Source organism: Acomys russatus, chromosome 28 (genome assembly GCF_903995435.1).
Source record: "Acomys russatus chromosome 28, mAcoRus1.1, whole genome shotgun sequence".
Taxonomy (NCBI): domain Eukaryota; kingdom Metazoa; phylum Chordata; class Mammalia; order Rodentia; family Muridae; genus Acomys; species Acomys russatus.
The window spans coordinates 13,795,879-13,810,158 of NC_067164.1; the positions used below are offsets into that span (position 1 = coordinate 13,795,879).

General features: G+C 36.2%; 1 protein-coding gene across 1 annotated transcript; it reads right to left on the reverse strand.

Moving 5' to 3' along the window:
- Positions 1-1,677: 1,677 nt before the first annotated feature.
- Sult1b1 (sulfotransferase family 1B member 1) lies at positions 1,678-13,882 on the reverse strand. Its single transcript, XM_051170366.1, has 7 exons — positions 13,681-13,882; positions 13,143-13,271; positions 9,680-9,777; positions 7,982-8,108; positions 7,137-7,231; positions 4,063-4,243; positions 1,678-1,826 (listed from the first exon to the last, which is right to left on the reverse strand). Exons 1-7 carry the CDS (start codon positions 13,826-13,828, stop codon positions 1,714-1,716), a joined length of 891 nt encoding a protein of 296 aa, XP_051026323.1. The 5' UTR covers positions 13,829-13,882; the 3' UTR covers positions 1,678-1,713.
- Between the last annotated feature and the right edge of the window lie 398 nt (positions 13,883-14,280).

The window sequence follows — 14,280 nt, forward strand, 5'->3', positions numbered from 1 at the left end:
TGTCCTGAGGACTTCATGCTGTTATGGAGCATAACTCTGCCTGTTGCCTGTGTGGTCACCACATCTCTCATAATGTATGAGTCGTATGAGAACTCTAAAGCAGGCTTCCAGCCCCTCACTGGGCAGTGTCACTGGCCTCACAATAACAATGCTTGTTCTCTTTCAGGCATTGCTGCTGGAGCAGATTAATGATCCAAACCACCACCCTTTAAAAGAATCTACAGATGCAGATTGCTGGCAATGACCATTACCCTTAGGAAGAATTTGAAAAGATGACTGTTTAGCAAGGGTAGGTATAAAAATTTTGGGGAAAAGCAGATTGTTTGTCAAGGTTAGGTAAACATGTTTTTGCTAGTGGCTCTGATGTAGAAAACCTTAGGGAACAATTTGAAGTTAAGCAAAGTTCACTCTTAATAGTAAAGCCAGAGACCTTTCGAGGTTGGCAAGCAAGAACAATGACCCATAGTAACCCTGGCTGGTGGTGCCAATTTCAAGCTGACCCAGTGGCCGAGATGACCATTGGTTTCCTTGTTCTACTTTTTTGCCCTAAACTTCCTGGTATGTTTTTTTAAAAAAAACTGTTAGTGAGTAGATGCACACCTTCAAGATTTAAAGTAGTAATGGCTGGTTGTCTTTTATGTAAAAGTTTAGGTTTACAATTCTTTTAAGACTTTCATCATAAGATTACTTTTTAAGATAATTGATTTTTCTCCTTGTAACCACAAATTATAGCCTTCCAGTAAAGAAAAACTGGGTGAGAAGTTACCTTGCTGGCTCACACTTTGTTAATATAAAACAAATTGCATAGTTACAAATGTATATGTTCTTGGAAATAACTTGTCTTTTTCATGTTTGTTTCTTATCCATAATACATAAAACATTTGATTATGTGAAGTATTGGGAAACATGTTTTTCTTATGTATATTCATTGTAATCATTCACTTAACAAAACAGAATATAAACACATTGTGATTTTTGTACCACTTGAAAGATTTTTGCTGGGATCGATAAATTGTAGGAAAAAGTATAAAGTTGTTGAAACTTGCTCCTCAGAGTTTTTTCCATCCATCAAAGGTATATATGTGTATATGTATGTGTGTAAGGTTGTTGGAATCTGTTTCTATCTGCCTAGTAGGTAAATGTGTGTGTACGTATGTGTGTATGTGTGTGTATGTATGTATGTATGTGTGTGTGTGTGTGAAAAGTTAGAGACACTTGTAGAAGAAGCTTGTTGGAACCTATCTGCTAGAATCTGTCTTACTTCATCAAGTGATAAAGTGTAAGTGTGCGTGTGTGTGTGCATGCACACGCGTGCACGTGTGTGTGTTTTCCTTTCTCTCCTTCCTTTCTTTCCTTTTTAGACACTTGCCTCAACCAGTGGAAGCCACCACTAGGAGCCAGTGGCCCTAGCCCCTGCTTACCGCTTACCATAATAGGTGTAACCCCCACCAGGAAGCTAGCAGCACTGGCCCACCACCAGCAATTTGATTTCGCACACTCCCCAGCTGCCTGTATCAACGGAAGTCACTGTCAGTAACAATCAGTTCCAGCCTGGACTCTAGAAAATTTGGAATATTACTACTGAGCAATGTGCAAGGAGTGTTTATTGAACATTTTAAAAGGCACACTCATTTCTACTTCACAAATCCATTTGACTTTCAAGTCAAGTTACTATTTCAAGAAATAAGACATTCAAGTTACAGCGTAAGTACTCTAAAGGTCTGTGCAGAACTTAAGGGATGTTCCAGACATTTTCTTCTTATAGATGGCATCAAAGTTCTCATTTTGGCTCACTGTGAAATAATTTTTCCAGTCACCAACAACACCTAAAAGTAAAAAGAACACATGAAAGAATAAAACATCAATTACATAGTATGCACCAAGGGAAAGACTGGATACCTGAGGAATGAATTTGAAAAACAGTGCATTTGGCTTTAAGGGATAATTTCCTATATAAAAGAACACAGAAAAGTGTTATTAGTTTTATTCTAACTTGAAGCAAGGGTGATTGATGTATATGCACACACATTTATATTGATACAAAGTTGTCTGATGGATCTTTAAATATAATCTCATACTGAATAAATATGACCATTTTAAAGCATCATTTAAAACTAAATATTATTATTGGAAAAAAGGCATATAACTAAGCACAGAGTTCATATTTCATGAGTTATCTTGAGAGAGGTAATTTTATTATCTAAGTTCTCAGGGAGTATACCTTTTCAGAGAAGAGATCTTTTTTCTCACCATTCTAGGTCATGGAGTCATAGCTCTATGTTCAACAATAAAATATATTTTAGTTTCTGAGATAGTTATAGAATCTGGGCAATACAGATCTTAAGAAGGAACATGATGAGTTTAATTTCCTGGAATTTACAAATAAGAATTCCTTGATCATTGGAAAACACTTGTCTCCCAATAGACAGGATTTCTACTTCGTTCCTAATGTAAGTGAGAATAACAGTAAGGCCAAGCATAAAAAAAAAAAAATCTCTGAGCCAACCTGAGACAAAAGTGTGACTTTGAATGTCTGAAGGATCAAAGTATTCACAAGGAGCATCCTGGAATGAGTGAATGAATGAACAAATGAATCTAGACAATTGCCACAAATATTTGATGTTTATGGAAAATTTTTTATTAGAAAATATTCTAAATTCTTAAATGTCATTTTATGTGGTGCTTTCTCAAATTTTATACTGTGTTATCTTTTACATATTTTGTCAATATTGCATGTAGACTTTGGCTGGCTAATTGATGCACTTGATGTCATATATTTAGAAAAAACTATAGCTTGGATAAAGCGTGGATCAGTCTAAACGCAAGCACATGTTATTTTATTATTCTATAGGAGTTGTGAAGACTTGACAATGTTTAGGTCAGCGTGTATTCTTCTATGATGAAGCTACACAAAACATCAAATCCAGACACAGAGCTTATTTTCTTTACTTAACAGTCTTTGAGATATCAGGAGGTTGCATCCATCTTCAGATGACTGGAGTTAAACTCTGGGAAATTACATTCAGTGTCACAACTGAATGTGACTACTTTAATAAAAGAGATTATTTTTTTTTAACTCTTCATTAGACAAAATCTATATGAATACAAATGTATATACATATACATCGGTCATTTTGTTCCAAATTAGAATAATGCTAATAATTTTCCTTATTCTGTTATCTTTGAATCAAAGTATAGTGTTTTTCAAATAAATTTAATGCTTGTTAATTTTAATAAGATTAATATAATTATTACACTGTCATAATACAATGATTTTCAAATTTGTTTTGCTTGTATGTCTATGTCCATACACATTCTTGGAGTTATTCTTACCTAGCACTCTGTCTCTATTTGAATAAATAATAATCAGAATAGAGGGTGACATTAATAAGAAAGAAAATTCCAATTGTAAGTTACTAATCTATGGAATGTATTGATTTACTGTTACTGAAATGGACTATAAGTAAGAATCCACAATACAAATGATTTGCTTCAATGTAATCAAAGAATTTTAACAGTGAATTCTATAGTCTTTTAGTTTAAATGTGAACACCACTTTCTGTAAATCAGATATTATCTGCGTGGAAAAGAATTTTCCCATAAGGAAAAGAAACTCTTTTTGGGGTGAATTGCTTTTATATATATATAAAAAAAAAGAGAATATTAAAGGAAATTATATGGGGCTTTAAAGAAGTTGCATCTTACTAAGCAAACTCTCACTGAGGAAAGAAGAGAATCTATGCCAGCTTACAGAACGGAGGAGAATGGTGAGCATAAAGCTTCACGATAATTGTGAAAGTCAGTTGTGTTTAGAGCAGCAAATAAGGAAAAAAAAATCATACTTCAAACCTTTAGTAACTATTCACATTATTTTTCTTTGTAAGATTGAGTCTAATAAAGCAACTTATGACTGTGGGTGTTTTTAGTTTTTACTGATCTCCTTTGGAGAACGGGAGCTTTAAAGGGTTAAATAAAACACTAGAAATCATAGAACTGGTCCCCCCCCCGCCCCCGCCCCCTGCAAGAAAGTAAAGGTGGGAATTACACTCAGCAAAATTTTACCTTTTCGCATGAAAGGAGACTTGCTGTGGTCCATCATTACAGTGGGCACATGGGTGTAATTGACCAGTGGGTTGTCCTTCATCACTTCAAAGGAGGTGTGATGGATGATCCTGTCTAAGGTCTCCTCGTCCAAGGTCTTGCCTAGAAAGCTGGCAATCTTCTTGATTTCTGCCTTTGGGTTCTGTCAGTGAGTTAAATGATGAATGTAAGGAAATAGCAAACAAGTATACCACTCACATGATTTACAAAAGGATGCAACTTTTATAATTACATTCTTATGGATGATTGAATCTGCGTATGTAAACCTCAGTATTCAGGAGGCTGGGGAAGAAAGACTACAAATTCAAGGTCTGCTGTGCTACACTGAAAGACACGAATTCAACAAAAACAAAACAAAACAAAACAAAAAAAGATTGAGCTAGGGAGAAGCTCAGTTAAAAGCACAAACTGCTCTTTCAGGGGACTCAAGTATGGTTCCCAATCTCTGCAAAGGGTAACTCACAACCGCCTTGAACTCCAGCTTTCAGGGATCAGGCTCCTTGGGCTCTGACAGCACATGCACCCAGATACACAGACAGACACACGCAAGCATAACTATAAAAATTAACCAAATATGCACGGTCTCATTTCGGTTTATAGGATAACATAAGCTTAATGTGAATAACTTTCAACTAGACAATTAAGTATTCATAAATATATTTAAAATATTTTGAAACATTATATATATATTTTTAATTTTTTATTAATTTATTCTTGTTACATCTCAATGATTATCCCATCCCTTGTATCCTCCCATTCTTCCCTCCCTCTCATTTTCCCCTTATTCCCCTCCCCTATGACTGTGACTGAGGGGGATTTCCTCCCCCTGTATATGCTCATAGGGTATCAGGTCTCTTCTTGGTATCCTGCTATCCTTCCTATTAAAACTAAAATTGAGAGATATGATTTAGAATTTAATAAACTGCATCATCTCCTGAGATATTGGTGTCAATTCCTAGTAGAAGAAACAGCTTAAATTCTTTGGAGAATTTTGAATGAGAAAAGTTGTAAAGAAACTAGAAAGACAAAAATAATAACATTTTAGGGTATCTTGATGGAGAGATTAGACTATATATTAAATAGGGAAGCAATAACTTTTACAAACACATTATTAGCTATGTGTGTGCGTATATATGTATATTTGTATGTATGTATGTATTGGCAAGGGATTTGCTATAAAGGAAGTTTTGGTAATATTTCCAGGATGTGAAGAAAAATACAGCATTGCCAGATTATCATGAAAGAAGAGTTCATTACTGCTTTCTCTGAAACATATTCTAAAGAAACTACACCAAAACTTTCTCTCTCTCTCTCTCTCTCTCTCTCTCTCTCTCTCTCTCTCTCTCTCTCTCCCCCCTCTCTGTGGTCATTTAGATTTTTCTCTCTCACTTTTTACTATTCTTATATTAATTTTTAAAGAAAATGTTGCTTAAAAGTGACTATATGAAAGCAAGCAAAACATTGCCTACTTAGAGTAGTGTATGTAAGAAATTTCAGTGAGATTTTAAAAATGTTTGGATATTCCTCAAGAGCTCCTTGGGGTGGTCCATGAATCAATCAGAATATGTCCTTTTGGATAAATCACCTGATCTTAATGAGAAGTTCTTCCAAGAATAATTTTGGGTAATTTAGATTCTCTTTTAGGCTTCAAACTAACTACAACCTAGATATAGTGGAAAATTTCCGATTACTACAGGTTAAATATGAGAAATTCCCTGAGGTTTCTCAGAAGTACATTCAAACTGTGCCATCCTACACGTGAGCATACTGCCACTAGTATTTTAGATACTACATTCAATCAGTTGTTCAAGTAATCACATTATCAAAGGTTTCTTCCTTGTCTAACTTCTGAGGCACAATCTTTAGGGTGAGCACCATATGAACGACTATACGTGTAGTTTCAAAATTGACAGGATTTTAGTTTCCAAAATGGATTTGAGAATTAAAATGTGTTCTAAATTGTATATCTGGACTTTTAAAAAACAAAGAAACATTTCTGTACATTTTTAATGGTGTGTGAGGGTAGGAGGAATCGCCCAGGTTTGATAGAAGAGTTCAGAATTGTGGCAAACATGCTGCAATAATGTTAAACCGCCGTATTTCACAGAGACTAGATGAAATCACAAGCTAAAATAGATAGAGTAAAAAAAGTTCAAGAGAAACGTTTGAGAGACACAGCAGAAAAAGGGACTGATTCCAAAGTCCAGAACCTATGACGGGTAGACTGTAATTACACTATATTCACACCCTAACTGAAATCTTGGAAAACTAAAAGGAAAAATAAAGTCAACATTGGAAAACAAAAGTAAAAGTGGTAAGTGTGTGACAATGTTGGAGAACAAAGCAAATTAAGTTTGCTTTTGAACATGTTAAATCATTTCCAACACGCATCTGAAATCCAATTTAGAAAATTTATGAATATACAGACTTGGGGATTACTCGCAAATAAATGTTCATGGAAATTCTTAATAAAAGAGTGAAGGTCAAACTGTAACAAGCAATTGAAAAGGAAAAGACCTGGGTAGATATACAGATACTAAGTGCAAAATCATAAGGGTGATGCCCTGGTAATTCCGGGGAAGAATTTATGGATGAAAGGATGATTGAAAATCACATAGGAAGAACAGCAGGTTGCCAAGAAGAGACTTGATACCCTATGAGCATATACAGGGGGAGGTAATCCCCCTCAGTCACAGTCATAGGGGAGGGGAATAAGGGAAAAATGGGAGGGAGGGAAGAATGGGAGGATACAAGGGATGGGATAACCATTGAGATGTAACAAGAATAAATTAATAAAAAATTAAAACAAAAAAGAAAATCACATAGTAACTAAAAGAAGTAATAAACAAATGTAGACAAATGATTTCACAATTGCAAAGTGGTTACTGATATAATAGACTTGCAGAGAAGAGATATGGGTAAGAGGAAAATAGCGATTTCATTTTGGATTCCAAATTCAACTTGAAAAATATATTTGATGATTTTTCCCATGACGCAGTGTGCGCATTTTTCAGAATACATATCTAATATGTTACCTGTTTCAAATCTTCATAGTATAAGAAAAGTATTGGATACCCATCCTTCTTTTCCCACCAGCTTTTAACGTGATCGAACCATGAACCATAGGCCACTAAAATAGGAAAAAATAGTAACTTCATAAGTATTCATCAGATCAAGTTTTTTATGCTAAGTCAGTTGAAAATAAATTTTCTGAGATTTAGTTATGAAAGTAGCTGAGAATATAGGATCAATTTTCAAAAGGTAAAATTAGCCATTTATAGATGTACAATCAACTTTGTTGTTGTTGTTTCGAGGCAGGGTTTCTCTATGTTATCTTGGCCATCCTTGCCTGACTTTGTAGATCAATCTGGCCTCGAAGTCACAGAGATCTACCTCCTTCTCCCTCCCTGAGTGCTAGGACTATCAGTGTGAGCCACCAAGTATGGCATACAATCAACTATTAAAACCTAAATGACAAAGGGAACATTTCAAGTAAGAGTAGGTTGGCCACAGTGGAGTCATGCTGCTGTCCACGGAAGATTTCTTGCACACCAGAGTATCAAGTGTGCATTTAATATCACAAACACAGCGTCTGTTACAGACCTCTGTAGTGATGAACAGGAACTGGGCATGGACGTCTGACACGGATACGAGGTCCCAGAGTGCGCTCATGCCAGTGATATTTGTCATACTGGCAAGTTAAACTTTAGGGTAAAAATTTAAATGGAGTTCATTTCCTACAATGGAATTTAAGATGAGAGTACCGAAACTGAACATTCCGACTTAAAAATAATGAAAGTAAAAATCAGTTATTTAAATTTAGTAATATTTTAAATAAAAACTATTTAACATTTTAAATATAAGACTCAGGCCTACCTACCATTTCCAGCTAAGAATTTCTGCAGATATTCTTCCCAGGTGCCAGGAAGAGGTTGTATTTTATTCATTAAATCAAAATGATAGTAGGAGACAGCAACATCCTTGGCATTTCGAGCCAGATAAATCATCTACACGAGAGATGAAGAAGAAAAACAAAGGATGCTGCATTATTAATGTAGAAATGTATTTATAAGTAAATAAACAGCAGGGCACTTTTTCCCCCCTAGAAAATGTAGATCACAATGCTCCTCTCTCAGCACTAGTAATGTAGACTCTCTTCTCATGAACATATTATGGTTTTGGTTAGCATACAAAGAAAGTGCTATCATATATAAGCGTTGTCTTTACCTTACACAACCCAAATTCTTTAAATTCTTTACATAAAGCCAAGTAAGAAGAGTTCAATACTTTGAATAGCAAAGTTATTAGTTAAGAAATGATTAACCATTGAAGAACTTGAAATTTTATGCGGAGCAAACACCTCAGTCACAAGTATTTCACTAAATAATGTTAATGAACATTATGGTGAAAACACATTTTTTCCTTAATTTTATTATAGAAGGCGAAATTATCTTCAGACGTAAAGGGGATAAAGTAGCAACAGTGAGCTGGTATGAGAATTATGTTATGTTTAAGCTTACTAATTTCATAAACATAAATTTAAATTAACCTTAAAAATCTTAAACATTCATAATGGCAAATCCCTATTATTATAGAACACTGGGGGGGGGGATCGCTGACACTATTAATGATATTCTGCTATGCTTGCAGACAGGACCCTAGTATACTGGCTTTATCCAGAAGATGAAGGAAACAAATGGAAACACCCCCAGCCAGCTCAGGGAATCATGTGGAAGGGTGGGAGGAAGGATTGAAGGAGCCTGAGGGGTCAGAGACACAAGAGGACCAACAGCGTAAACTAGCCTGAGCCCATGCAAGCTCAAAAAGATTGAACCACCAACCAAGCATGCATGGTCTGAACCTAGACCCCTTATACATATGTAGCAGATATGCATGCAACTTGATCATCATATGGGTCCGCTAACAATTGGAGTAGGGTCTGTCTCTGACTCTGTTGCCTGTCTTTGGTTCCCTTTCTCCTAGCTGTGTTGCCTTACTTGCCCTCAGTGGGAGAGGGTGCACTTAGTCTTGCTGTGACTTGATGTGCCAGGATGGGTTGGTACCCATTATGGGCCTCCCCTTCTCTGAGGAGAAAAAGAGGGGGCTGGAGGATGGGACTTGGAGGGGAGGAGGAAGGCAGCTGTGATCAGGCTATAAAATTATCAAATAAATAAATTAATTTAAAAAGTTAACTGTTCACAATGGCAAACTCCTATTATTGTAGAATTTGTGGGGGGGGGTGGCTGGAGAAAAAAGATTAGAAGTGTAGTATCAACAGCAAGGCTCACCTGGAATAGATAGTAATACTTGGTCTCAAACAAATAAACAAACAAACCAAAACCAGAAGGAAGGAGAGAAGAGGAGACAAGGAAAGATGCCAGAAGAAGTGAGAAGAGAAAAAAAAAGAGAGATGGGTATGCCAGTGAGAGAGAGAGAGGGGAGAAAAAAAAATCAAGCACTTCCTTGTGTAGTTTGTTTTTTCTGTATCTCAAAGCATCCTACTCTCTCTCACAATAGGAACAGATAAATAGACAAGGTTCAACTGCAAGCTTAGCTTAGCTTGCAGTCTACAATGTACCTTGCAATTGTTCTCCCAGAAGGATTTTGGGAGCAGATCAATCGGTAGGTGCGTCTTTATAATCCGAGGTGATGGAGCCGTCTTTAGGAGTTCAATGCCTGGAGATTTCAGTTTAGGACATAGAAAGATCAGAGTATCAAAGAAGCTCAGATTTCTTCATCTTTCCCATGAATATTTGTAAATGCTAGTGTGTGTGTGTGTGTGTGTGTGTGTGTGCAAAGACAGCTTTCAAGAGTGCTTCCTTTCCTTGCACTGTGGGTTTCAGGTCCTACCTGTGCAACACTCGCTTTTTCCTGCTGAGTTGTCTCACTGTCCTCCAGACATTCTTCTATTTTTTTTTAGCAATATTAAGTACTGGTGAATTCTAAATCAACTACATGCGTTTTTTTTCAGAATTCCAGGAGATGGTTTCAGGAGACAGGTAACAGTGTATTGTTTGACATTTACCTCACTATGTATTCTAATTTCATTTTGTTCATTCTGAGATATTTTTAAATTACTTATTTAAGTCTTTAGTTTCATTTCTTTTATCCTCCAAATGAGGAATAAGGCACTACTTTAGTAACTTGGAATTTTACCACATCTCCTTCTTCAGTTCTTTTGTACAAACCTTAAAGTCCTATGCATATTTTATTCACAGTATCACTCAGATCTACTCTAATCTTTAAGTTATCTCCTCATACAACATACTCTTGCTATTTTCAGCATAGGAAATGTATTTCTCAAAAAAAAAACTTACATCTGATTAATCAACTCCAAACAATCACTTGTTTTAACTGTTCTATATAGCACTTTTTTTGGTATGTGATAATGCATGTACTTTGTCATTGTGGCACAAAGATCAAGGCCATCTTAGACAGCGTAGAGATGTTCATAGCAGCCTTTATAGGGAACTTTTCATAAACAGAAATGGGCTCACTTCCTGTGTTCCATGCCTATTGCCTATGCTTGCTCAATCATATACAGTCATTAGAATGGAAATTCTCTCAAAAGAGGAATGGGATTTATGCTATTTACCACTGAATATCTTGTTGACTGAACTCCATGGTCCTCAACTAATTTTTAAATACAGCCTTTTTATAACAATAGAAATATTGTCATGAAAATCAAATTAAAAAATCTAAGATGGCCAGTTAAATTTGAGTTTTAGATAAATAACAGATATTTTCATTTGTGCATCTTCTAAAATTTTTGGGATAATTTTATACTAAATTAGATATTTTGTGGTCTAAATCTTAAGTGTAATTGGAGGTTAGATGTCCTAGGTATTTTTGGAAGATATTAATTACAAAATTCCACCATGAATCTCAACCTCTAAACTGGTAGTTACAACCATGTTACTCAGTACAGAAAAATTAAAATTGTAATCATCTGTAGGCATGAGCTTCCCTCTATTAACCTTAGACGGCCTTTCTAGTGCCTATTCTTCTTGTCCCTGCCTCAACTTTTATAAAAGATTTCTCATTATCCTCTGTCCCATAGTCATTGCTCCGAGTGAGGAGACTTAAAGGATCCCTTTTCATCATGAATATGACTTCAAGGAATATATGGTATCAACAATTAGGCTCTAGAGTAAATCTAAGTATCACCTCATCTCTTGGTTAAACTTCAACTGATCCCTCTACGACAATCTATTACACCCTAACCCTGCCTTCACCAGGAATCCCAGAATCCTATGTCTACATTATTGGGTTTAATCATTTTTTTTTCCATTTTATATTTTTCTGTGGCGTTAAAGTTATTATTAATTTCCAAGCCTTTATTTTTTTCCCCTTCTACTTGGACAGCAACTAAACATCAAAAGAGCCCTGCCTCTAGACGTTAAAAAACCTTCTTGCTATGAGCCGTCTCTGGTGCAGGAGAGGATTCATACAACGCTGTTTGAGTTGAAGCATAGGAAAGGTTACTCTCATTCTTACAGGAGTATTTGTGTTCTTATCTGGGTTCCCAGGAGCTTCACTTAAAATGACTTTCCACTCTTGCCTGGAAGACCAGGATTTTCCATTCTCTCTCAACTTGATAATTTTTGCTAGCTCCTCTATCCAAACTTCATCATGATGGCAGTTTTTATGGATAACCATTATATTTTGATACTATATTACACTTACGTGGGTCAACAGTATTGTTTCAAAGGGCCAATTATGCCAAATGAATATTCTTCAACTGATTATTTAAAATATTCAATACCTTAAATCTAACATTTTATATAGAATTATTAATAACCTTACCTATATACATATTTCCCAAGTTTCCAAATAAACACCTGGCTTCATAGAACATTTGGTTGGCCTAAATAATACCTCTAAACTTTTTCATTATTCTTCATTTTCTTCACATTCCTTACATAATCTGTCTGTCAATCCAAAGTATAACTTTAGCATGCCAAATTTAGTCCCAAAGTCTGAAATGTTGGACCGATTGGGATCAGAAGTTTTCTACAGAGCCGTCCTGGAATCTGTCCTGTTCTGATGGGTAATAGCAACTGAAGCGCCTGGGGCTGGATGAAGGATTCAGGATGTCAGCAGATGTAAGCCTAGTAATTTGATTTACTTTCTAATGTTAAAGTATTATTGTAAATTCCTTGATAAAAGGATGCATATTTTACTAATAATTTTTATAACTAACTTAACACAGTGAATAATTCTTTTTTTAGAGTTATTGTCATATATTTATTTTTTTTCTTTTTTTAAAATATTAATTTATTCTTGTTACATCTCAATGTTTATCCCATCCCTTGTACCCTCCCATTCTTCCCTCCCTCTCATTTTCCCCTTATTCCCCTCCCCTATGACTGTTCCTGAGGGGGATTACCTCCCCCTGTATATGCTCATAGGGTATCAAGTCTCTTCTTGGTAACCTGCTATCCTTCCTCTGAGTGCCACCAGGTCTCCCCCTCCAGGGGACATGGTCAAATGTGAGGCTCCAGAGTATGTGAGAAAGTCATATCCCACTCTCCACTCAACTGTGGAGAATGTCCTGTCCATTGGCTAGATCTGGGTAGGGGTTTGAAGTTTACGGCCCGTATTGTCCTTGGCTGGTGCCATAGTTTGAGCAGGACCCCTGAGCCCAAATCTGCCTATCATAATGTTCTACTTGTAGGTTTCTAGGACCCTCTGGATCCTTCTATTTTGCTATTCTCCCATGCTTCTCTCATTTAGAGTCCCAATAGGATGTCCTCCCCTCTGTCCCAGTTTCCTGGTAAGTGAAGGCTTTCATGGGACATGCCCCTTGGGCTAATATGCAGATATAAGTAAATATATACCATTTGAGTCTTTCTGCTTCTGGGTTAACTCATTCATGATGATCATTTCTGGCTCAATTCTTTATAATTATGTGAGCATTTGTTCTCTGCTTCTTTTTCCTTTCTTTTATTCTTTTTTTTTCTGAGTTGGAATTACAACCAGGACTATGCTAGGTTAGAATATTCTTGCAAAATCTCCGTCACCGGGAGTTTTACCTTTACCTGATAGTCTTGTATCAGGAACACTCAGTTCCAGCATTGGAACTCTGGTAGTAATAACGTCCCGCTTACACTTCTCAACATTGCCATCATTTAGGACCATGTCTACAATTTCACTTATCCAGGTGGTACCTGTAACAAAAGCCAGTATTTTAAAAAGCAGCAATCAGGTCTTTTTGTTGTTGTTGTTGTTGTTGTTGTTGTTGTTTTAATGGTTTGGTTTTTATTCTCTGAGAAGCGCACAGATGTAAACATGAAACATTTTTGTGAATTTCATAAAATAAATACTTCTTTTTAGATTACAATATAATAACATCATTAGCCTCTTCCTTTCTACCATCTAAACTCTATAACATGTGCCCCACCCCATACCACCTCTGGAGACTGGATTCATCTCACTTCTGTGGGCACCCGCACCACATGGCTCCTAAATACAAACAAACACACACACACACACACACACACACACACACACACGAATAAAATAACTTAAGACAAAAAGGCAAGGTTAGACCTGCGTTATCCAGGACACAGGACTCACCTGATTTTGGGTAAGTGGTTATTACAAGGTCATCTGGTTTGCTCTGGAACTGTTCAATCATATCCCAATTCAGTACAAAAGCATGGATCATGGGATAGCCACGAACTATCTTCAGATCTTTTCTCCAAACCTCTTCGGGGGTAGACATTTTTGTAGCAGGCTGTGCAGGTGCTGAATAGGCTATCTAGTAACTGTTAAACTGTGGAGAAATACAAGGAGCAGAAGGAACAAAAGTCAAATACAAATACAAAGTGAACTTTGACTTAATCACAGTGTACACAGAAACATGAAGGGTTGGAGTAAGGCTACTGATTGGCAAGGGCAGTGATTGGCTCTCGGACAGAGGAACAAAGGTCTTCAGAAGAAGCTTTGAAGAGAAAGGGGGCTATGCATCCGGGAATTAAGTCATTTTTTTTTTTCCAGAAAATATGGTAAAAAAAAATTCTCCATTTACAGGACGTAGCAGCACTTCAGCTGTGCCTCATTTTCCTTTGGGGGTTAGTCTCCTGTCATTCTGACTTTTAAAGTGACAGCACTGAATTCAGTTTGTCTTCTTCTAAGAGTTGTTTCTTTGTCACTACTCTTAAGAAAACGATTCAA

Excerpts from the sequence above, each read along its gene's own strand:
- Sult1b1 (XM_051170366.1), bottom strand. The coding sequence starts at position 13,828 with ATGTCTACCCCCGAAGAGGTTTGGAGAAAAGATCTGAAGATAGTTCGT. Across the intron at positions 9,778-13,142 it reads TCCTGATACAAGACTATCAG|GCATTGAACTCCTAAAGACG; the intron begins GTAAAGGTAAAA and ends TGAAATCTCCAG. Across the intron at positions 8,109-9,679 it reads TCTGGGAGAACAATTGCAAG|ATGATTTATCTGGCTCGAAA; the intron begins GTACATTGTAGA and ends TCTCTCGTGTAG.